The sequence below is a fragment of the Rhineura floridana genome, chromosome 5 (genome assembly GCF_030035675.1).
Source record: "Rhineura floridana isolate rRhiFlo1 chromosome 5, rRhiFlo1.hap2, whole genome shotgun sequence".
In the NCBI taxonomy this organism is placed as follows: domain Eukaryota; kingdom Metazoa; phylum Chordata; class Lepidosauria; order Squamata; family Rhineuridae; genus Rhineura; species Rhineura floridana.
This window is the reverse complement of record NC_084484.1, coordinates 65274744-65298036: the sequence shown is the minus strand read 5'-3', so window position 1 is coordinate 65298036 and position 23293 is coordinate 65274744. Positions and strand designations below refer to the sequence as shown.

The following is a 23293-nucleotide window of genomic DNA, read 5'->3' as shown; positions in this document are numbered from 1 at the left end:
GAGCTGTGAGTCTTTCAGATTGTACTATTTAGATGAATGAATTGAAAATGAGACATTTAAAGAAATATAATATTGAACTTGCAAAATTCTGTCTTTAAAGGCTACAGCAATGCAGATTTGACAAATTTATATCTAGTATCAGATGGTGAATACTCCCTTCATGATTATGTTCTCTATTGTAATGACCACATGTGGCCTCTGTATACACATTTGGAGTTGGCAGTCAAAGAGGGGACTTCACAGAAACATAGAACATTTGGGAAGAAAGCAGAAGATTTTTTTCAGGTAGGTAGTTCCTATGCATTCTTTATGTAGACATACGTGGAGGAAATCTTAAAGAAAAATCTTTAGTTGAAACAATATGTATATTGAAAATAGTCACCATTAGGCAAGTTTTACCTTCATTTTTAGATTGTGAGTTGTTATGGTATGCTCAGGAATTGGTTTTTAAAGATCCTTCTGCATGCCCTTAATGCAACTGATGTCTCTCCACAGATGGAAGGCTCTTTCATCCAGCAGATCCTTCTGTCAGCAGAATGAGGAGGGAGACCATTTTTGTCATGTCCCCCCTCCCCATGCAGCTTTCCTTATCACCTTCCATGCTGTTCTGAATGGTCTCCTGAGCTGTTGTGGAGGTGACGGAGAATGATGCACAGAGAACTATAGAGGGAGCGGGAATCACCGAAGATCAGTTTGATTCCTGTTTCATTAGCAGAAGGCTGTGCTGAATCAAAGAGCTTTCTATAAGCAGAGGGACACAGATTGGTTACAGTCTACAGACCAATGACACAAAATCATCAGAGTTAATCGGAGTATTGTATGTACTTCAGGTAATTTGCTATTGAGTCCAAGTGATTTTTATATGTAGTTTCATTGGGAAAAAATACGACTCTGAATATAACCCAAAGTCAGTGTTGCATGAACAGATGCTAAAATTTCTACAATCTCTGAACTATTCTCCTCCATCATTGATTTGAAACTCTCAGGCAATGAATACACAGACATAGCCTAGTTCTCACTGAGGTGGGACCCTGTGTTGGGCTGTACCATTTCTATCCATAGGTAGAATGCCCAGCTCCCCATATTAGAAAACAAACAAAAATGTGCTCATAGGAAACTGGCTTGTCAAGGAGAACCTCTCCTCCCTGACATCTTGTATGTGGAGGGACATTTTTGTGCAGAGGCTTATTCCATCATAGGAATTCTAGAGACACTCTGGGCTTTTATTTTAGTTGCTCCAAATTAATTTTATTTTCTCTGTCATTGTAATTTACCAGAATTAGCAAATAGCTATCTAAGGGGTTCCTAATTTTGTATATAATAAGTTCAGTGAGCCATGTTTTCTGACATGATCCAGTAGAGTTTGACTTTTCCTTTGTTTTCTCTGTTGAAATTGTCCTCAAAATAATCTGAAATGCCTGAATTATGACTCTTAAATTTTGAAGGAAACTTGCTTAATTCTGAGTAGTCATATTAACTTTAATAAAAATAAATATGCTTTTTTGGGAGTGGCCTTGGCTGTTCCTTTTTTTAGGATGAAAATAGAAACAAGCCATGCTATAATGTTCAATTTTTTTTAACATCTCTATATATTCTGTTTATATCCTAATTATTTGGAATGAACCTTAAATCTTTGGTCTGTTCTGTTTTTAAGGATTTCTGTTGCCAAACTACAGAGGCAAAGCAGCATTTTATGAGTGCCATGCACAGCATTTCCAAACTGACAGCAAGAGATGTAGCTGTGGCTTTTGACCTTTCACAGTTCAGAGCTGTATGCGATTTAGGAGGTAGGCATGCTAACAACAGCATCTGTGTGCATTTATGGAAAACTTCATTATAATTGCTGCTGTCATTAAACATGTGACTCTCTAAAAATCTGCTTCCTCTTGAGTACTCTTCCTTACAACATTTCTTCTATTACAAGCTTTTAACTTTAGAGAGACTCTGTGGAATAGATTGAAACTCTCTCATTGTTTCCTTGTGAGTATAGTTAAGCCTCTCCAGATTCTGGTTCACTTAGTGAGGATGTTCAATACTTCGTGTCATAACAGTTTTGAACAGCTCTGTGTTGGGGGTACTCATTTCATTTTCAGAAAAGGAGTGGTCAGTGCCTTTCTGGTAGTCTCACTGTCCAACAACTACCATAGCAAAGCTTAGTTACTGAGGATGTTATGATCTACACAACCAGCTGAGTGCATGATTTTCTAACTTCTGAAAGAAGATATTACACAGGAAAGTTGCACAGGCTGCACAAGCCTCTTTCAAATTTTATAATTAGGTAGATTTTAAGAGCTGCTCCTAGGTAAGCACTGGATGCTAACATCACCAGACATAAGGTTTCACTAAATAAGGACATACGGGAATGCCTAATGTGACAATATTTTGCACTCTTTAGGTTGCACGGGAGCTTTAGCCTATGAACTGGTCCACATCTATCCAGAAATGAGAGTCACTGTGTTTGACCTTCCAGATATTGTCACAAATGTCTCCAACTTTCAGCCTTCAAGACAAAACCCAGCTCAAATATCCTTCACATCAGGTAATCACCCCTATTAGGTACAGTATATACAGAGAAAGTTGGTATATGTGGATATAAATGAAGCATATCACAAGGCAAAGCTTTTCATGTTGAGGAGTGATCTTTGCTTTCCTAAATGCTTGATTTCTTGTGAAAGTTCTGGTGAGTAATGACACATGTGATGAATATCTTAAAGGGTTGCTTAACACAGTGATTTCCCTATAGAGATGAGTAGGAAAAAATATGTGCACCATCACTTCTGAAATGCTGAATAACTATTTTGATGCAAGTTGACAGTTATATTTTGGATCTGTGAACATTATGATTAAACATGGCCTAGAACAGTTGTTCTTAACCTTTTTGTTGTCACAAACCCATCTGAGGATCTGAAGTAATCTATGGACCTCTACAAATAAATAAATACAATTAATTTTATTGCATTGGAAATGGATTTTTTTGTGTGTGCCCACTTCAGACCCTCCGAAGCCCATCCATGGACTCAATAACCCCTGGCCTAGAAGTTCTTTAATGCACATTTCTTTCTTTCCCAAGCAGTGTCTCTGCTCTGGACACCTGGGAAGCATTAAACACTGACTTGGTATTGGGATATCGATGTGTATATGAAGCGACTGAGATGAACATTTTAATACTTTCTAGAATTAACAAAAATGCATTTTTTATACAGGTGACTTTTTCAAAGATAATCTCCCAGAAGCAGACCTTTATATTCTTTCACGAGTGCTACATGACTGTTCTGATGAAAAGGTTTCTATACTATTAAGCAAAATTTTTGCTATTTGCAAGCCAGGTAAGAGTTTTGGCTTCTCTTTTCCATTTTTCTTGGTATTAGTACAACATGAAATAGTATGCTTTTCACAGCACTGAAAGATTTTGATGACATTAGCAGGAACTGAATGGTTCTTCAGTGCCAACATTTAACTTTGCACTTGTTTGTTAATATATAGCCGCTGTTCTTTTTCTATTTTTGTTTTCACTTTATAGGGAAGGGGTCATTTTCCCAAAGTCTCTGGGCAGAATTAAGTGTTAGAAAGTGTAAGGTTACTACCAAATGTAGCAGCCTCTTGTCTAATTACAATGTCAGCATTTTCTCCAGTAATGTTGAATTCCACCCAGAGTGTCTGGGGGAAATTGCCCTTTTCATTGTAAGACTGCAATAATTTGTGTATCAAAGAACAATGGTAAACACTTAGGAATTGAATATTGTCTCTGAAGAATCACTCATTTCCTGCTAACTGCAGTTTTGATTAGAGCTTCACAGAGTGGTTTAAAGTACGTCACTGACATATCTTAGGTTGCAATCCTATGAACAATTATCTGGAGCTTACGTCAAGTTCATTATGCCTAACAGGTTGTTAAGTAGAGTAGAACAAATTTTAAAAGTATAATTGTTCTTGTTTATATTATTATTATTATTAGGGGGAGATAGAACTAGTGTACCCTTTGAATTGGGCGTATGAGCTGTGAGTTGTCAAGTCTTCAATTCTAATTTCACATTGGCCATGAACTTGCTCAAGCCATTAATTCTTGCCATGGCCCCACACCTGAACTATAATGCAGAAATCAATACGGGACTGTTGTAAAGACTGAGATAGTATGTGAAATGCTTAGAGCATTTAGGAAATTAGCTTTATAAACATCTAATATTGAAACAAACTTTATTAATATTTTAAAAAACAAAAATATTTTTACATTGCCTTTCAAGACAAACACTCTCAAGGAAGTTTACACAATAAAAACCTAATATAAAATCCATTTCAATACCGACAATGGATTAAAAAACACACACAATAACAACATGTTCAGGATTGCAAGCTCAATACTAAAAAAAAAAAGACAAAAGGGAAAAGTGGTTATAATGCAGGGAGGTCACCTGTTTGTTGCTTTGTCTCTCACTGTAAAAAAAAAAAAAATCTAGAAATTGAGATGTTCCCCTTTCAAGCACAGAAGTGCACAACACAGCCAGTAATTAAAATTAAAAGAAGAAAGAGGTTCTCACTGCTCTGCCACTTTGTGTGGTGAATGTTGGTGCTTTCTAACCTTATTTTTATTTCTAATGTTAAAAGCACAGGAGCAATGCAGTACAAAGCAGTCAACCTCTTGAACCCAGAAAAATACAGTAAACAACTAAGTCGTCATGTAAAAGAAAGAAGTTAGTGCCTGCGTCATCACTGGAGTGATGCATTCCTTCAAAGTGCCTATTGCACTTCAGATAGCAATGAATATTTTGAGGAATGGGATTGCATTTTCTCTACTTTGAGATGTTAAAACTTTGCAGCTGGAAAAATGTGATTTCTCCACAATGAATGTAAAGCAAGATTCCTTGCAACCATTATGTGATGATGGTACATTATCTGTACAGTACCACATTAGTCTGGAAAGGTGCTAACTTGCTTGTTTTGATTAAATGTTATCTTGGGATCAAATTAGATGATATGTGAAAATACACTAATTACACTGATGCATCTGTTTTTTGAAACTTAAATGCTGCAGTCTTGATCCTCTCCCTCCACAGCTGTTACTTAAGTTGTGTATTTAATTTTTTAAACAAAGAGCTGTGGAAGATCAGGATTTTCCCACACTGGGGAAAATTAAAAATTGATCTGAGGGATGAAGCTGCTATTGGTGTGGGGGAAATGGTTGAATCATTTGTGTTGTGTGTGCGTGTGTACACACATAGCGCAATCCCAATCCTGATGAAGTTCTCTCCTAGAGCAGCTGTTTTAAAGTTTTAAAAAGCATATACATGAACTGTACACATTTCTAGTTTGATAAGATAAAGACCCCTTTTTAGAAGTAACAACTTTAAGGAAAGGAAAATATCTCCTAACTCCAAGACAGAGAGAGCCCTTTCTGTAGGGCAAAATAAAGTAAAATGCTAACTAACCTGAAGTTAGGAATGTGTTAGTAAACAATATTGGTTGCGTTTATTTTTTTTTTTAAATGCAGGAAGTGCTTTGTTAGTAGGAGAAATTGTGCTTGATGAGAAACGAACAAGCCCTGCTAGAGCTGTCTTACAGTCTCTCAGTATGACGGAAGGCAAGCAGAGAAGCGGTCTGGAGTACGAACAGTTATTGGAGAAACATGGATTCATCAGTGTGCAGATGAAGATAACAGGAAACCTGTTAGATGTAATTTTGTGTTTTAAGAAAACATCTATCCATTAAATTAGGTGGCACATAATTGGAGCAAGTGATTTGATTTATTGCCACCAGATATTTCTGTTTGGTGGTTGCACTAATGATCTTTTCCAGTGTGAACTGTACATAAAAACTTACCCTACTCTTGTTGATTAAAACAATACTAAGAAAATCACCTGTGACTTTTTTTTCCTGTCTGGAAAATGCATTGCTTGCCTCTTTATATAACTGATGGCAATTTCTGGTTCTAAATCTATGCTTATTTTTCCTTACATGTTTCCTTTGAAAACACCTTTGAAATTCAGGGAACATAAAAGAAGGGAGAACAAAATGTGCTTAAAGCCAAGGTTTGAAAGCTATTTTACTCCCAAGCAGCTTTACTGACTTCAGTGGGACTACTAAGTGGTTTCTCATGCATCTGTACAGCAGTTTTTGAGAGGAATGGATGTGCATCCGTTAATCTCCATGCCAGTTCTCTGTCTATACTCAGTAGTACCAGTTGCTATGTAGTAGGAACAGCTGGAGAAACATTGTGAGATCACAGAAAAGGGAAGCTTCTTGCATATAAATCACACACACATCTCTTCTCCAATCAACAGAAACTGATGTTCCTTCTGGCAAAAAGCGAGTACGGTACAGTAGATACTGTAACTGGTACCTTTTGCCTTGACTGCAAAAACAGCAGCAAAGATACATTGATTTGCATATCGTAGATTATAATGATTTCTGTTAAGTGTACTTTGCAAAGTTCCTTTGTTTGTGTTGTTTTTGTTTGCTCCCTGATCAGGTTTATTCTTGTTGATATTCTGCTTTATGTTTTGCTATGTACCTTTAATGAAACAAATGAACTGAACTTATGTAGATATATATAGCACTAAACTTGTTCACTTTACAGACAAATGCCAAGATGGAAGTGTAGGAAGTGGCTGTCTTGGCTTTTAAGCTTAGTTTCCAAATAAATGGGATGCTATTCTAAACGCACTTACTGGAGAATAAGCCCCTCTGAGCACATATGTAAGATTACACTGTTTGGACTGAGAGATTCCCAAACGTCCTGATGAATTTCATTTATTTAAATGAATTAAATACATCTTAGCATACACTCTCAAAGTCTCAAATCTTACTCTCAAAAGTCCCATTTCATGGCCCCCTTTTGTTTTGTCTTGTCCACAGGTAAGTAGCCTTATAGACCCTCCGTGGCGCAGAGTGGTAAGCGGTGGTAACACATCTGAAGCTCCGCTCACGGCCAGAGTTCGATTCCAATGGAAGGAGGAAGTCGAATCTCCGGTAAAAGGGGTCAGGGTCCACTCAGCCTTCCATCCATCCGTGGTCAGTAAAATGAGTACCTGGCATATGCTGGGGGGTAAAGAAAGACCAGGGAAGGAACTGGCAATCCCACCCCATATATACGGTCTGCCTAGTAAACGTCGCAAGACGTCACCCTAAGAGTTGGAAACAACTCGCACTATCAGTGCGGGGACACCTTTACCTTTTTAAAGTAGCCTTATATCAGCAGAACACAGAGCAGGCAGGAAAGTGCAGGCAGTATGGCAGGTTTGCTGTCATACTCGGGGCTGATTCACATGGGAGCTTAACTTCATATTGCAGACAAAGCTTTTCCCATTGTGATAGATTTTCAACTTTCACACACTCTTCCAATCCACTGTTTTCCATTCACATTTAATATCACTGTTTCCTTATGGTCCTGCCCCCAAATTTACATGTTTGCTCCCTCCAGAGTATTGCTAATGGAGAAGGGGAGGGGTTTGCTGAAGCCGGGAGAGCGTGGGGGTGCAATTTACATGAAAAACTTTGATTTCCTCCTGATATTTATAGCAACCCCCCTTTTTTATTAAGTACTTATGAAATGCAGATCTTAGTGGACTTGCGTATGTGTGTGTGCGCACACACATGCTTTCTGTCACATTGGTAATTGGGCGTATGGAACTCAGAATGGAGAGGGGGGTGCAATCCCCACAACTGTTGGGGCTTAAAGGCTGGAGCTGGGGCCTCAGCATGAAATTGACATGACACTGACTAGACCCCCCCTTCCTATTCCTAGTAAAACTCTTCCTTTGTCTTTTTTAAAATTAGGTAGTGGTAGTCAGAGACAAGTTCTGTGTGTGTGTGTGAGAGAGAGAGTGTGTGTGTGTGTGTGTGAGAGAGAGAGAGAGACTAAAACAATGCTGCAAGGAAAAGTAGACGATGACCCCGCTGTACGGGAAAGTCGCAGGAGTAGTTCAGCTTTGCTTTTGCAAAGCCCGAGAGAGTTTGGGTGGAAAAGGTTTGAAAGAACAGGAGTGAAGGAAGGCAGTTTCCTGGGTGAGTAAGGGGTGAAAAAAAGAGCTGCAACAGCTCGGGAGCATTCAGTTGGAAATTGCTTCTTTTTTTTTTTTATTAATTTTTATTCAAATTTTCAAAAACAAAAAAACAACACAAAACAAAAACAATTATACAAAAAAAATAAAATGTTGACTTCCGATTTGTCGCAGATCAACCATAGGTCTACAATATATAACAATCCTATCTCTAAAATTATATTACAAAATCACTTTCCTCCAGTAGTTATCTTAATTAATCATCAAATCTCATAAACATTACTTTATTCTTTCTACAAAAAGTCCAAAAGAGATTTCAATTCCTTGAGATATATCTTTCAATTTTTCTCCAAATAAACATGTCGCTTAATCCATCTTGATTCAAATCTATTAGGTCCAGTAATTTCAATAGCCATTCCTCCATTATCTATATTAATTCCATCTTCCATCTTCAATAATCCTGTTAAATCCAGTAATTTCAGTAGCCATTCTTCCATTATCAGTATCCCATAATAATCTTGTTGTCATAGCCATAATCCAAATAAACGTATCGATTAATCCATCTCGTCGAATCTATTAGGTCCAATAATTTCCATAACCATTCTTCCATTATCAATATTAATTCCATCTTCCATCTTCAATAGTCCTGTTAAATCCAGTGGTTTCAGTATCCACTCATCCATTATCAGTATCTCATGATGATCTTGCTGTCATAGCCATAGTCATATAACAAGAGTCTGATGGGAATTTCCCCCTTCACAAATATGTCCTTGCCATCAATTCTAAATATGTTGCTGAAATATTGTTGTAAAGTCACTTCTCTGCTCTTCTTTTTTACAAAATGCACTGGCTCATCTCTTAAGAGTTTTTCCATTGTCACATATTTGTAATTAATTCCATAGATTTTTTCTATGTCAAGCTCCATCACATCATTCCAGTCCAGAAAATTATCCAAGACGTTGATAACTTTATCACTAATATCTTCATTAGTTTCTTCAGAGACAACGTTGAATTCCAAACAGTAAACTTTATTTCTAACATCCGTAAACTCCAGATCTTTTTCCAATTCCTCATTTGTTCCAGTCTCCATGGCTTGTATCTTCCCTTTAATTTTTCTTTTCTCATCTCTAATCCCATCAAAATCCTCTTTCACAGAATCCCCTATTTTTTTAAACTCCTGCATCATTTTGCTAAGTTCAATTTTCATCTCCTGTCTGCCCTGTCTCAGGGTTTGTTTCATTATCTCAATCTCACTCATTTTCTGAAACATAATTTCTTCCATGGTCTCAGTCACTTTCCTGGTTGTCATTCTTAAAACCACAAAAACAAAAAATTATTTCAGCCACAATTGGGTTAATGTTTCAGGCTTGCAGACATCAATACAGCCTGTCTTATCTCTTATATATTCAGGAAAACAAAACAAGTTTAGTTCCCAGCTTCAAGCAGTTAGTGGCGTCGTGAGTAAGCAGATTCGTCAAAATGAAATAGACCAAAAAAAAAAATAGTTCCAGACATGATACTCCAAAGTTCATAAATCAAATTTGTTTATTTTTTTCCCCTCCTCGAAATAAAAATCCCTCTTCCGTTAATATCTTTAGAATGCACTTCCAGGCCCGCTTTTTGCAATAAAAACAAAGATAAGCTTTTTTCGATTTCTTTCCTCCTTAGTTTCGTGAGTGAAAGAGAAATTTTTTAACTCACCCAGTTCTTATAGCTGATTCATTGACAAATCTCTTTTTGGTGCAACAATTTAAACCAAGTAAAAAAAAATGGAAAGAAGGATGCTTGTCTGTTAGTTCGTTTTTCTTTGAAGAAAAGATAAACGTGTCGCTTAATCAGCAAGAGCTTTGATGGAAGTCCGTCCGGCATTCGCTGGCTGAACTTTCTCTCATAAATTAATGAAATCCAGTCCTCCCAAAAAAACAGGCTTTGTGGTTAATCTCACGTTTCTCCCTGACCAGGAGAAAATCTTAACCAGTCAAAAAAAAAAAACATTCTGACTGATTAAAGCTGAAAAAACTTAATCTAAGACAAGAGCTTGTCTGAGGCAGCACAGGCGAATCACCCTTCCCGGAAGTCAGAGGGAAATTGCTTCTTGAGCCACTGGAAGTAAAATGGAAATCATGAAGACTTTAGTGGGCGGAGAAAGGGGAGTATCTGAAAGTGATGATCCACCCCCCAGCAAAAAACATCAGAGGAAAGAGCCTACATGGGAGGAGCGCAGCGAAGTGAAGACAGTTTTTCCTTCACTTATCGCATTTTCAGCGGGTTGGTTTGATTTGGATTTAAAGGGGAAAGCAGCAACACACCATCCCTTTGTCTGCAACGTCATGTAAACCAAATTAAACAGATGCAGGTGCCACCCATCTCACATTAAATCTCTATGTGAACCAGCCCTCAATCTCCTTTTAGTTTCTCCCCCCCCCTTTTTGTGAGTCTCCCATTTCCTAGACGATGATGTTGTAGGCCATTCCTTCCATGTTCTCTGTCTTAGGAAGCAGTATATAGAAATGACCGTTTTATGGGTATAAATTATGCTTACTAGATTTGCAAAAACAACTTCTCACTGGTTTTCTTTTGTTCTGTGGTTTGTGAAATATGTTTCTATACTCAGTTTATTTTGCTAAAATTGGTTGGACTGCTTTTTTGCATGCACATTTTTCCTTTGATCTCTGCTTTACCCTCTGCACCCATGCTGTACAATCTTTGGCAAAGAGAGGAGGAGGCAGAACTACTCAAAGTTGACTATCAATTTCCAAAGACTCTAGCAGCAGTTGAGGGTTATACAGATTTATTTGGCAGGGCTCATTTTCTTGAGTTAATATTGAAACCATAAATACAAAGTATTAACATAGTTCCCTCTTCATGCAACACTCGGGACAAAGGTTTCCCTGATTTTACATTGTAACCATTTAATTTCCATCCCAATCATGGGAAATTTCTCCTGGAAGTTTTGTAATATTTCATTATTCTCTGTGTGTAGCAGCATTCAACTCATGTCAATTTTCATGGGGAAAATGTTGATTTTGCTTTAATTACAATGGTACAGATGTATATTACCTTGGCTGAAGAAGATCCAGTGCTTGGAAAATTGTCCTACTTCAACCATACATCTTAAAATGAAGTACAGGGCTACATGGATGTATTCCATTTGGGGCAATCCAAATGGCCCATTCTGATAACACCCAAGGGGCTACCATTAGACCTTTCTCTACTTCTGCCAGAGCTATGTAACTGCAGATGTTGAGTATCATTCTCCAGTGCCCCTGGAGTGACTGTTTCCTTAGATTAAATTGGCCCCTACCTCTCAGCAGTTCTTGTAAAGCAGGGATTAACCTGCACCACTACAAGTACTGTTGGGCCACAGCTCCCCTAGGCCCAGTCAGCTTGCCTAATGGTCAAGGCTGATGAGAGTTACAGTCCAGCAACAGCTAGAGGACCATAGGCCAAGGATACGAAACTTTTTCTTTCCGTGGGCCGGATCCCAACCTTCCCCATGCCTGTAGGTCATTTTGACAAGTGGGTGGGGATAGCCACCTATCAATCTCCTGCTGTCAGGTGACAGCTTCAAAGGAAATCAGCTCATTAGTGCTAAAAGCTTCCTTGGCTGCACCAGGGAGTTCCCAATGAGGAACTCCTTAGTGCAGCTGATCGCAGCTGGTCTTGGCAGTGAGCATCATCAGCTGATTGGCAATGAAAGTTGGCTCCTTTTGGTGGTGCGATTCTCCCTTGGCTGTACTGTTGTAGCTGATCCCACTGGATATCACTGTCAGCAAGCCATGCTTGCCAAGGAATAACTGGGTGATCACTTTCAGCTCCGCTTATTCCTTTCTAACCATAGAAACTGCCCCACACATGATGATAGGTGTGGGGCAGGTGGTCGTGGTTTGGGGTGAAATGCCTTATGGCCCAAACTGCCCTAACTGGGCCTGAAGGCTGGTGGTTCCCCATTCCGCTGTGGGTTGAAGCTTGTCATCCACCCGTAGTGTAGTGGCAAATTCAGAAGTGCAGGGTCCCTTCACGCTAGTCACACTGCACCCTCTTTTCCACTTTCCCTTATGGCCCTTGTTCTCCGAGTCCACAGTCCATTACAACTGACATCTCTAGGAGCCAATCAGCATGAAAGGGGAGGCAGTGTGTTAGCTACTGAGAAGAGTCTTTTCAGTGGCTGAGTCACCTTTCACTCTGATTGGCTCCAAGGACTCTTCTCAGTGGTTAACATGCTCCCTTTTCATGTTGATTAGCTCATACATAGGAACCTGGCTGGGACCCTGCTCCCAAAACAGTAACAGGTCTGTGACCCTGGATGACTACGCCCCTGTCTTCCATTATTTGTTTCCTCCTTGATCATAGTCCTGCTCAAATCTACCTCCTTAGATCCTAATACAACTTTTACATCCCAACAATCTCCTAATATTTGCATTGTTGTATGCAGCTGCAGAAAATAGAAATTAAAGGTGAAATAGCATCAACAGTGGTTGTTGACACTGAATGTAAATCTCTATTCCTACTCATATGGGCTGTAATGATTTAACAGCAACATGCATTTAGAAACAAACATTTCTGCTAAAACAACCCTAACAGGTTTTTTTTACATTTGTATGCTGTAAGGCCTAGCCACCAACAGGCTTCTGCAGCAACTTACTACACATTCATTCAAATGCTAAAATGAACATAAACATATTACTAGGGTTGCCAGGTTCAGAGCCTGAGACTGTGTCTTTAGGAGAAGAGAAAGTCAGCCAAGTGCAGGTGTTCTTGCAACAATGTAATGGGAAAAACCACACGGTGGAACCTTTCCTTCTCCCTGCACAGCTTTTAAAGATACAGAAGACCTCTTGGTTGCCAGGCCCGGCCTCCAAGAGGTCTTCTGTATCTTTAAAAGTTGTGCAGGGGGAAGGGAGAAGTCCACCTTGTGGTTTTCCCATTACAGTGTTGCAAGAACACCTGCACTTGGCTGACTTTCTCTTCTCCTAAAGACACAGGATCAGTCTCAAAGCCTGAGCCTGGCAACACTACATATTACATACCAACACCTAATAGTAGCCTGCAGTTTTAATATTAAAAACAAAGCAGAGACTATTTGGGTTGAAAGAAAGAAAAGCTTTCCTAAGAAGAAAAGTCTTTGCTAATCTGCAGAAACTAGGAGCCAGACAGATCATGATCCATAAGACAAAGTTCCAAACAGATAGTGTTACCTCAAAGAGGGCTTGAGATCCAAGTATCTTCATCCATACCTGAGGATCTGAAAGTCTAAGAGCATGGGAAAAAGGTGTTCCTTTGTGTACATGGGCCCAGATCATTTACTACTTTTTAAAGGCAAAACAACAGCAACAAAAAGCACTTTTGAATTTAGCCCAAATATTGCTAGAATCATCCCCCAAGCCCACCTGAGTGATCCTGGTGTTTTCAAATTATCACAATTTATTACTCTTTTGTATCTCATCATTTTATAGCAATTGAATTTAAGGTTATTCACAATTTACAAAATGTATGATTTTCTAGAAAAATCACAGACATTTCCTTTTTATCTTAAGAAAACAAACTGCTCTGCCTGTGCCAGCCCTGACCTCTTCTTTACATAAGATGTAAAAGTACAACTGTATAAATACAAAGTCTAAAAATACAAAGCAAGCCTTCCTGCGTAGCATTGGTAGTCGGTGACAGAGCATCTCCTTTGCATTCAGAAGGTCCCAGATTCAGTTCCCAACATTTCAAGGAACAGCTGGGAGAGAAGCTAGCCTGGAACTCTGGAGAGCCACTGCCAGTCAGTGTAGACAATACTAAGCTAGATAGGCCAATGGTCTGACTCAGCATTAGGCAGCTTCCTATGTTCCTGTTTTGTTGCAACGTGTATTTGTGGTTAGATTTTCAAGTGATATGCAGCATTGTTTATGAAATAGATGTACTAATGGGAAACTTGATTTTAAATCAGCCTCTCTTTTTTGGCGGTTTAAATTGCTAATTTAAGATTGTAATACTAAACACACCTCTGACTAAATATCTTTCGGGCCGAGCTGCAAAATTGCCTTGATTTAAATCAATGTGCTGGGTAGGTGCTTATTTCTGTATTAAATCCTAGCACAAAACTGATTTATTTGCAGCTCAATCCTATACAAACTTACCCTGTTTTAGCTACCACAAAAAGCAGTTCTACAAATGACATGTATAGCAAACCACCCAGAGTGATGTCTGAAGTCAAAACTGTAGTCCTCTGATGTTGAAGAGTTGCATAAAAAATAAAATGAATCTTTGTTTAATGCAAAGAATTACTTTTGATGCATAAATAGAAAGCATGTTAATAATACGTGTGAACTTGGGACAAGAGAGATCATTTGCACTAATGTTGACTGGCTTACAAGGGGTGTCTGCTCAAAGATAGAGAAGCACGAGTTTTGGTTGCCAGTGGGAGTACAAAACATTGCTATTATTGTACTGTCAGGCAGACTGCAGACATGTGGGAATGATCAGTCTTATAGCAAATAGAAATGTGGAATTTGAAACACTACATGCTGCTGTTTTTCCTTCTTTCTCTAGGAAAAAAATAAAATCTGGAATACAACAAATCCAGAATCTGGCATAATGCATATGACATGAAAAGATCTCAGTGTAATTATTTTTCAGTATTAAAGTTGTTTAGAGAGGAACAATTAAACGAGATTTGGTTATTGAATGCACAAGTATTAGCATATACTTCCCATGTTTCAGTATTTCATTGCAGCTGGACTAGTCTAAGATATTTTAGCGCCTAAGGCAGAACTTCTGAATAGTTCATCTTCCATGGTGTACAAATAAAAATGTAATTAGATAAATAAGTGATATCACACCCTTTAATGTTGCACCAAATCTTCTCCCTCTAGTTTCCATCTCATTCTGCAAGTGGCACTAACTGCACTGCAGTGTTGGCAGGCTCTCAGAGCATGTGCATGCAGGAAAAAAACACTGAATGTCTATGCATCTGTGCAACAGACATGTTACAATCTATATGTGGGTCTTGTATTCTCATATAGAAGTACTTTCCATGTAAAGAAATTGTGGAAATAGCCTTGAGACTCCACACAGTGAGTTATATCAACACAGGACTGCATTATATTTAGATTGCATGAAGAGAGTGGATAGAAATAGTTGTTCCTCTCTGATAATACAAGAACTTGGGGTTGTGTAGTGGTTGGTAGGAGATTCAGGATAGACGAAAGAACTATATTTCTTCAGACAGCACTTACTTCGTAGAACTCCCTGCAAGATGCAGTGATGGCCACTAGCTGGGATATAATTAACATTTATTAGCCAGTCCCCGATGCTTGCTCTCAGGGTGACGTACAGCATACAGCAAAAATTAATAAATACAATGAACACCACAAAATGGCAATTAAAATTGCAACAGTTCAAGTATTAAAGAAATAAAACATCAACTTAAAATGCATTGGCAAATGAAAACATTTTCACCTGATACCAGCAAAAGAACAAAGACAGCACCAGGTGTTCCTCTCTGTGAAGGGTATTTCCACAAGCAAGGTCCTGTAGCTGATAAAGCCTATCACACACAATCCACTGAATTTCAGCTATAGGACTCACACAGAGGGCCTCTGAGGCTAATCTCAGTAGCCCTGCCAGTTTGTGCTGGAGCAGGCAATCCTTTAGGAACCCTGGTCCCAAGCTGTTCAGGGATTTTAGGTGAACCAGAACTTTGAATTGGCTTGAAAAAAGGTCAGTAGCTATTGATGTTGTTCCAAAATTGGCATAATATACTTGACATGGCCAGTCCCAGACAACCATTGCAACTGTATTTTTGTACTTTTAAGAGCAGCCTTCAGGAGCATTCCTGCATTCCGAGCATTGCAATTAGGTACATGAGATGTTACCAGAGCATGGATGACTGTGGCCAGGCTATCTTTGTTCAGGAGGGGTTGCAGCTGGCACACCAGTCTCAGTTGGTAGAAGTTTCTTCAAACCGCAGAAGCCATCTGAGCCTCTGAAGGCCAGATCTAATAGCACTTCAAAATCGTAAACAATTCTTCAAGAAGCATAGCCACATACAGGACAGATTGAACATCACCATGGACAGCACAGATTAAAGTTTTATCTGAACTGAGCTTCAGTTTCTTAAATGGATCTAAAATGGCGTTAGACACATTCATAGAGGCGGTGGAGGCTGATCCATTGGGGTTATGAGGCACAGGCCTCCTAATGAGAATGCCAAGCAATTTTTAAACACCCCCCCATTTTTTCTTAAAGCCACACTCTTCCTTGTTCTACATACATCTTGTATTTCTGTTTGAACTCAGAGAAGCTCTGACAACATTTATGCCAATCTACTGTTATTTAGCCATAATCAGCTCTCTGTACCACTCAGCCAATCCTAATCCAAAAGTATAGCTACGGCAAAGAGGTCCCTCCTCTTGGTCTGCCTGTTTGTCAGCCCTCATAGGAAGCTTCTACTCCATGTGTTGTTAAGAGGCCTCTCTAACACAGCTACTATAGCAAATTAGGGAGGAGTCTAGACTGCTTCAAGAGCAGCCCACTTGGTAGCCTTAGCCTATGCCAGAATCACACATTGGTTCTGAGCATGCTTATATATATAGACATCAGTGTTGGTAAACTACTATAAAGCAGGTTTGGCTTCTTCATGGGCTGAACTGGGCCCTATTTATTGTAGGGGGTTTGGAAGGGAGAAGAGATTATTCTTGGTGACAAACTGCCCCAAAAACATTTGGCTGGCATCATAATGTGTGTGAATGTGTGTGTGGGAGATCTGGCTTCTTCATGAGCCAAACTGGCCCTTTTTATTGTCTGGGTGAGAAGAAGAGATTCTTGGTGGCAAACTGCCTCTAAAACTGTTTGGTTGGCATCATAAGTGGGGGTCGGGGTAGGAAGAACTCTTTATGGGCTGGATCTGAACTGGACATTTTTTATTGCCAGGGTCAGGCCCTCCCTTAGCATATGTGAGGGGCCCCCCACATTTGCTCCAGGTCACCGTCTTGGTCTTGGCCGAGTCGCCGTAGGTGCGCAGGCACCAGTCCTGGAACTGCTGGCCCAGCTCACTGTCCCTGGGGCAGCTACCGCTCGCTGACCCAGCAGGACCAGCGGTGGCGGCAGTGGCTTCGGCATGGCGGGCGGGCAGGCAAGCGAGCCCCTGTCCTGGGCAGAGAGCGAGCGAGCGCTGCGCCCTGCCTGGTGTGGCAAAGGCGAGCAGGCAGGGAGGGAGGAGCCGGCTGGTGAGCAGGTCGCCAAGTGTGGGGCCCCCCCAAAGCGCGGGGCCCAGGGCAACTGTCCTGGTGCCTAGGGGCACCTCTGGCCAGGGTTGGAGGGAGAGATTTTTTGGTGGCAAACTGCCCCAGGTGGCTGGACTAGACTTTTTATAATAATTTATTTAAAGTATCTGAAAATTTCATATGGGCTTATGCAAGATAATTAACCCAATAAAGATAAGAGCAAGAATGTGTTATCATTATTTTAATTAAAGCAAAAAGCTTAGGAATACTTTGAAGAAGATCAGATGTTTATTTTCTTTCTGAACCCAGGACTGTGTCTTTCATGATGGGAGCTGGGGGAGAAGAGAGCAGGAGAGTAGCTGATAAAACTGATATCCTGGCATTAGTAAACCAATTACCAGGGCTTGTGTGGGATTGTTGTACTTTCAACCCCAATTACATTTTAAGTGAGGAGGTGGAACCTGTGTAAATGTGATTGATCGAAAAAGAGAAGGAATTTTGAGTTAAGCAAATCCCTGCTTTTATCAAAACCAAGACACTTAAAATATACTTTATGTGAATGTCTGAGTCCCCACACCAGTGGAATACTGGAGGAATTTGTGGAACGTCCTGCTACAGTATTCAGAAATGATCATATGGTGTGAAAACTCCTTTTTCTAACATTTTGGCGTCTTGTTTTTCCCCACCTGCCATGTTTTTCTCTGAGTGATAGGAACGTAACAGTTTACAGGACTGATTTTATTATTATTTTTTAAAAAAGAGACAAAACTCTGGAGATCTTTAGGCAATAACTAATAATAAAATGATATTGCTATGACAGCAGCCAGAATCCCCTCTGAACTAAAGTAAGACACTTTACAGTTTAGTTAGGTGCTATATGCAAAACTGGAATGCTTAAATACCCACAATATGTTTTCAAGGGATGAGGATGGCAAGAAACACAAAACTTGGCCACTCCCCCCGACCTCATTGGCCACACTCCCATAGCAGCCCTACCAGGTCTAGTGGGCACCTGCTGCCACTGCATAGAGAAGTCTATCTGCTTGTGAGCTTTTTGGAGACATCTGGTTGGGCAACGTAGGAACAAGAACTAGAGGAATCTTTGGTCTGAGCCAGAAGAACTCTTCTTATGTTCTTAGATTAGATACTATAATCAAACTTTTGTTAGATCCATGGGTTCAGGGGCCAGCTGAAAAGTTTACAACTTCATGGGAGTTTCTCCCTTGAGTATTATTTTGCTGCATCATCACAACATTTCTGGCTGCAGATCTGTTTTGTTGATAAGCTATCAACAATTAAAGGTACAGGAGGCTGATTCCATCTTGAAACTGACACTTATTACATATGCCCTGATTCTTTTATGAACCACTGATAGTGTTATAGTTTATAGCAATTTGTTACTGTTGTTTTCATGACTATATTTATGTATGTGGCCTTTTAGTGGGATGATGATGTAGGATCTAAGATTAGGACTCACCATAGTGCCTACAGACACCAGTATGCTTGTCAGTAATTCCTATGGTGCCCGCAGAAAGTCTCAGTAAATACCTCTTCAAAAATACAGAATACATGAGAACTGTTTGCTCTTCCCCCTCAGTTCCTGTTTGCACTAGCTCAACCTCTCCTCCACTGAACATGCCCCCTTAAACATGTCCCCATTTCATTGGATTCCAAGACTGGACACCCATCCTCTCATCTCTTCTGAAATAGCTGATGTAGGTGCCTTTTCCCCCACTGAAGGGGGAGTTGATTGTGGGCATGCCCACACCATTTTATGGCCCTGTATTTGTACTCATTAAGATGTGGCAGACATTTTGCCACATCCCCACAGCTGATACTTTGTGATATGCCCCCACAGCAGCCATATTGTAACTAGTGCCCACAGCACTTTCTTAAATTTTAAAATGTGCCCCTTGCCCAAAAAAAGTTAGCAACCCCTAACAGGAGCTACTAATTGCAATAGTTTCTTCCTTCACCATCACAATATATCATGTATGTTGCTGCCATAGCACAGCTTTGTTATGTTTTTGTATTGTTTTATTAGCATATATTTTTTCTTTCACCAAGTCAGTCAGTATGTATTCCAGTAGTGAAGCTGTACTTATCTAGAGTCATCAGTTCTTGGGCTGTAGTTTGTGCCCTTGTGCTTGAAAACCGATACAATACGTATGCCCATCAACTTCCAGAGACTGGCTCCACAGTGATTGCATGCTTCCTCAATATAACAGCACTATAAGTGTGAAATGTGTAAATGCCACTTTCAGCTTACTTATTTTGCTTCAAAATGAAATCACAGGGGCAACAAGGATTTATTTTCATGCTTCCATGCTTGTAGGGCTTCATAAAAATGAAGTTTTCAATTATTTTACATGGAGACACAGTCAACTTTATGTAACTCTTAATTTACTATGCACCTACGTAAACAAAAGAGAAAAAGAACAATGAAAGACAGTATTTATTTTGTTATTAATGAAAACAGATTTGTGTCTCACGAGGGGTATACAAGAGACCATGGCTTGATACTGTGGTGTGCCATATGACCCTTATAATTTAATTGGATGATCAGAAACACAAACTTTCAATATAATTTATCTCCATGTCACTCGGAAGATTCAGAAACATATCTAAATACTTTCATTTATACAAAAAACATTTTCTTAGTTTAGGAGATGTTACAGTGATCTTTTGAGTTCAGTAAATCTCATTAATGGAGGTCTGCTCTTTAAAGGATCAGGATTAGAAGCTTTTCAAGGGAGGATGAGGATAAACTAGTAAACTGACTAGCTGCTGCTGAAATATAACTAGTATCTGTTAGATATCACCCCTGGAGCAGCCCCATTAAAGCAATGGACAAATCCATTTATTTCATTGGCTCTATCATGCTGGATATCGTCCATTAAAATTTTAAGGGATTTTGTTTCAAAAATGTTTGCAGTCAAAGTTATTGTACTTTAATTGTTGAACATTAATTTGAAAGTCATACAGAATATAACATTTTCCCTTTCCCCACTACTTTGTGTAATATCTTGCCTGATGAAAAGTTCTGGAGAACTCAAAAGCTTGCCACAATTTTGTGACATTTTGGTTTATTGGTTTATTATTAAGATAATAAGGTATCGGTCACAATATTATGACAATTTGGTTGTCACAATGTTGTGACAACCAAAATGTCACAAAATTGTTGCAAGCCTTTGAGTATTGAAGTTATATTGCCCAACTGTGTTTTTTTCCCTTACATATCATCACGCCTACCTTTTGCTTTTTACCTATTACTATGTTTTCTGATTACACTTTCACCCTACTCTTCCCCTAAGGAACTTAGGATAGTATACATGGTTGCTTCTCCTCTCTTCACAACATTCCTTGGAGGTAGGTTAGGCTGTGTGACTGGTGCAAGGTAACTAGTAAGCTTTATGGCTAAGTGGAGATTTGAAGATCCCTCTTCCCAGTTCTAGTCCATCATTCTGTATACTACACCACACTGGCTCTCTATCAGCTCTAACAAATTTCCTGTCTGTTATGGCAGAAGTCATATCATTTTATGAAATCTTTGTCCAAACTCCAGATCCAGTCATGTTCTGTATGTACAAGAACTCCCAAGGACTGCATGAAAACTGCATTCTTCTCTTGCCCAACACAGTCTCCATTAGCAAAAGGCTACTCTTCTACAAACTACAGAAATGATCAGGTGGTGGTAATATTTAAAAATCTAATTCTTGCAAACATTTACTATGGCAACTTAATTCTATTGTTTTCTTTAATTGTTGAAACCGCTGTTATTGAAACTGCTGGACCTATCATGCAGATATCTCCCCACTCTGTAGCAGACATATTAGTCTGAAAAAATACCTGTAACAATAGCTAACATTTTAATGATCAAATTTACTAAGAGTGAAGAAAGAGACCTTGTTTTATGCTGCACTTAAGCAACAGCTCTTGATAACTGTCTCCTTAAAAAACAATGTTTTTAGGTGTATGTAGGTATATAATACAACAAATCATTCCTTGAACTGACCTTATTATCACAATTGCCCTTATGCTGCACTTGCAACTTATATATCCAGTACATAGGATACTACTTAATTTTTTTAAAAAAAAATCCTATACCTTTTAAGGCTGGTCAGAGATATCTGAAATTATTGAAAATTTAAATCATTCTATTACCTATTTAAATTCCAAACATTACTTATTACCATATCTTTGGATATCAATTTCTGAAATTTAAAAAACACCAGGTGCCCTTGCTTCCTGGTACATTTACTATTAATACAAAAGAAAAAGTCTCTCTCTCTCACACACACACATACTTTGTTCAGTAGTTTGGCTGCCATCCTACACTATTTCCCCAGTATTAAGCCCCATGGGACTTACTTCTAAATAAATAAGTTAAGTATTTCACATAAATTACTGAGGGGAAGCTAACAAGTGAAAATGATAAGGCTCAAGTGAAGTCCACTTGGTTTAAAAAAATCTATATTCTTAAATAAAAATAGGAAAGGAGAAGCCAATAACCTGATACTTTGAACCATCCAGTGGGGTGTGTGTGTGTCACAGTTCAATAAAGCAGTAACTGTCAATGTGTAGATATGTTGCTATGCAAAAAACAATGAAGATTCTTATAGCATCTTGGTCCACACAAATGTACAACATAATAATAAATCTGTTTGTCTTTAAGCTGTGCCTCCAGACTCATTTGTTGTTTGGGCTCTTACAGGCTGCAAGAGCCTCCTCTGGAATATGTTTAAAAGGAAACATTACATACAAAGGTATGTAGACTTGCAACTATTATTTATGAAATTGCAGCATTTCATAAGTGATAACACTGTAATCTTTCTACCCTTCCCTGATATACAGTAAGCCTCTTTAGCATTAATAGAAATATTAGAATATAGGTCTGCAACCAAAAACAGACTCAGGAGGCTATCTGACATCAAGGCTAGTGACATAATCCACAAATCAATTAAACTATAACAATTTTAATTAGGATGATATACACTGAGTCATGCACGTATTTATTAGTCAATAAGGTCTAACAGTAGCTATTTTTGACCTCTTTCAAGTAATGTATTTAGTGCCGATTTTACTTAACTCCAGTTTAGGCTACAAATTAAAGTTATCTTCAATCTATATTGAGTTTAATTTTCAGTTTACCAGAAGCCCCGATAGAATTATTGACAATAACTAATGGACAGTTGTTGAGATCACCAAGCTGAATAGGGAACCTTATTCGGTCCTATGTACATTGATTTTGAATTAAGTCTCAGTGAGTTCAATGAGGTTTTTACTCTTACATTTGAGATTGTAACCATGGGGCACCTATAATCTACCAGCGAGTAAACCCGATTGAACATACATTGAAACTGACTTGTCAATTAGAAGGCAAAAGTGGCCGGTAGCCGTTGTTACCACCTCGCCCCTTCCCCTGTAATAAAGCGCTCTGAAGTAAAGTTGCCCTCCGACGCTCACTTTACTTGGGAGTAAGTCCCACTGAATTCGGCGAGGCTTACATCCGAGCAGGTATGCATATAATCGGGCTTTACATTCCGACGAGTACAATGGGATTCATGCCGTCCGATATCAGTGTTTTTAGGATCGCAACCTTAATACCCACCAATCCATCGTTCATGCAAAGGTGGTTTACGTATGCGTTTGCGAGGGCATCTTTATACAAAAATCATGGGCGGATAGCAAAAAGGATGAAGGAGCAGTGGTTCTCAAACCTTTTTGGTTCGCGGCGCACTGTAAAACATATTAAAAAATTCTGGCGCACTTCGTGTACAAAATTAAAAATATATTAATATATTTAATAAAAATAACTTAAACTATAGAGAACTATTGCTTACCCTATACAAATGGGTTTCTTCTCATTTTTAAAATATACTTTCATAATATTTGAGGCACACCTAGCCACCTCTTAGGGTGCCTGGGCGCACCGTTTGAGAATCACTGATCACTGATATAGAGTATGCATACGCCTCTTCCTCCCCGGCGACTCTCACGTAGCAAATCCCTCCTCTTTGCGACGTCCCTGCCAATGGTGCGCCGCGGGCGGAGCCTCCTGAGCCGGCCATTTAGCGCATGAACTGA

The 23293-nt window shown here is 39.1% G+C and overlaps 1 protein-coding gene across 1 annotated transcript in view; it reads left to right on the top strand.

The window, feature by feature from the left end:
• ASMTL (acetylserotonin O-methyltransferase like) overlaps positions 1-5851 on the top strand; it is a 31350-nt gene extending 25499 nt beyond the window's left edge. Inside the window, exons 9-13 of the mRNA XM_061627014.1 lie at positions 101-285; positions 1655-1787; positions 2396-2539; positions 3204-3326; positions 5486-5851. Coding sequence (XP_061482998.1) covers positions 101-285; positions 1655-1787; positions 2396-2539; positions 3204-3326; positions 5486-5703 — 803 coding nt within the window. The 3' untranslated portion in view covers positions 5704-5851. The remainder of the gene's footprint in view (positions 1-100; positions 286-1654; positions 1788-2395; positions 2540-3203; positions 3327-5485) is intronic.
• Positions 5852-23293: the final 17442 nt, after the last annotated feature.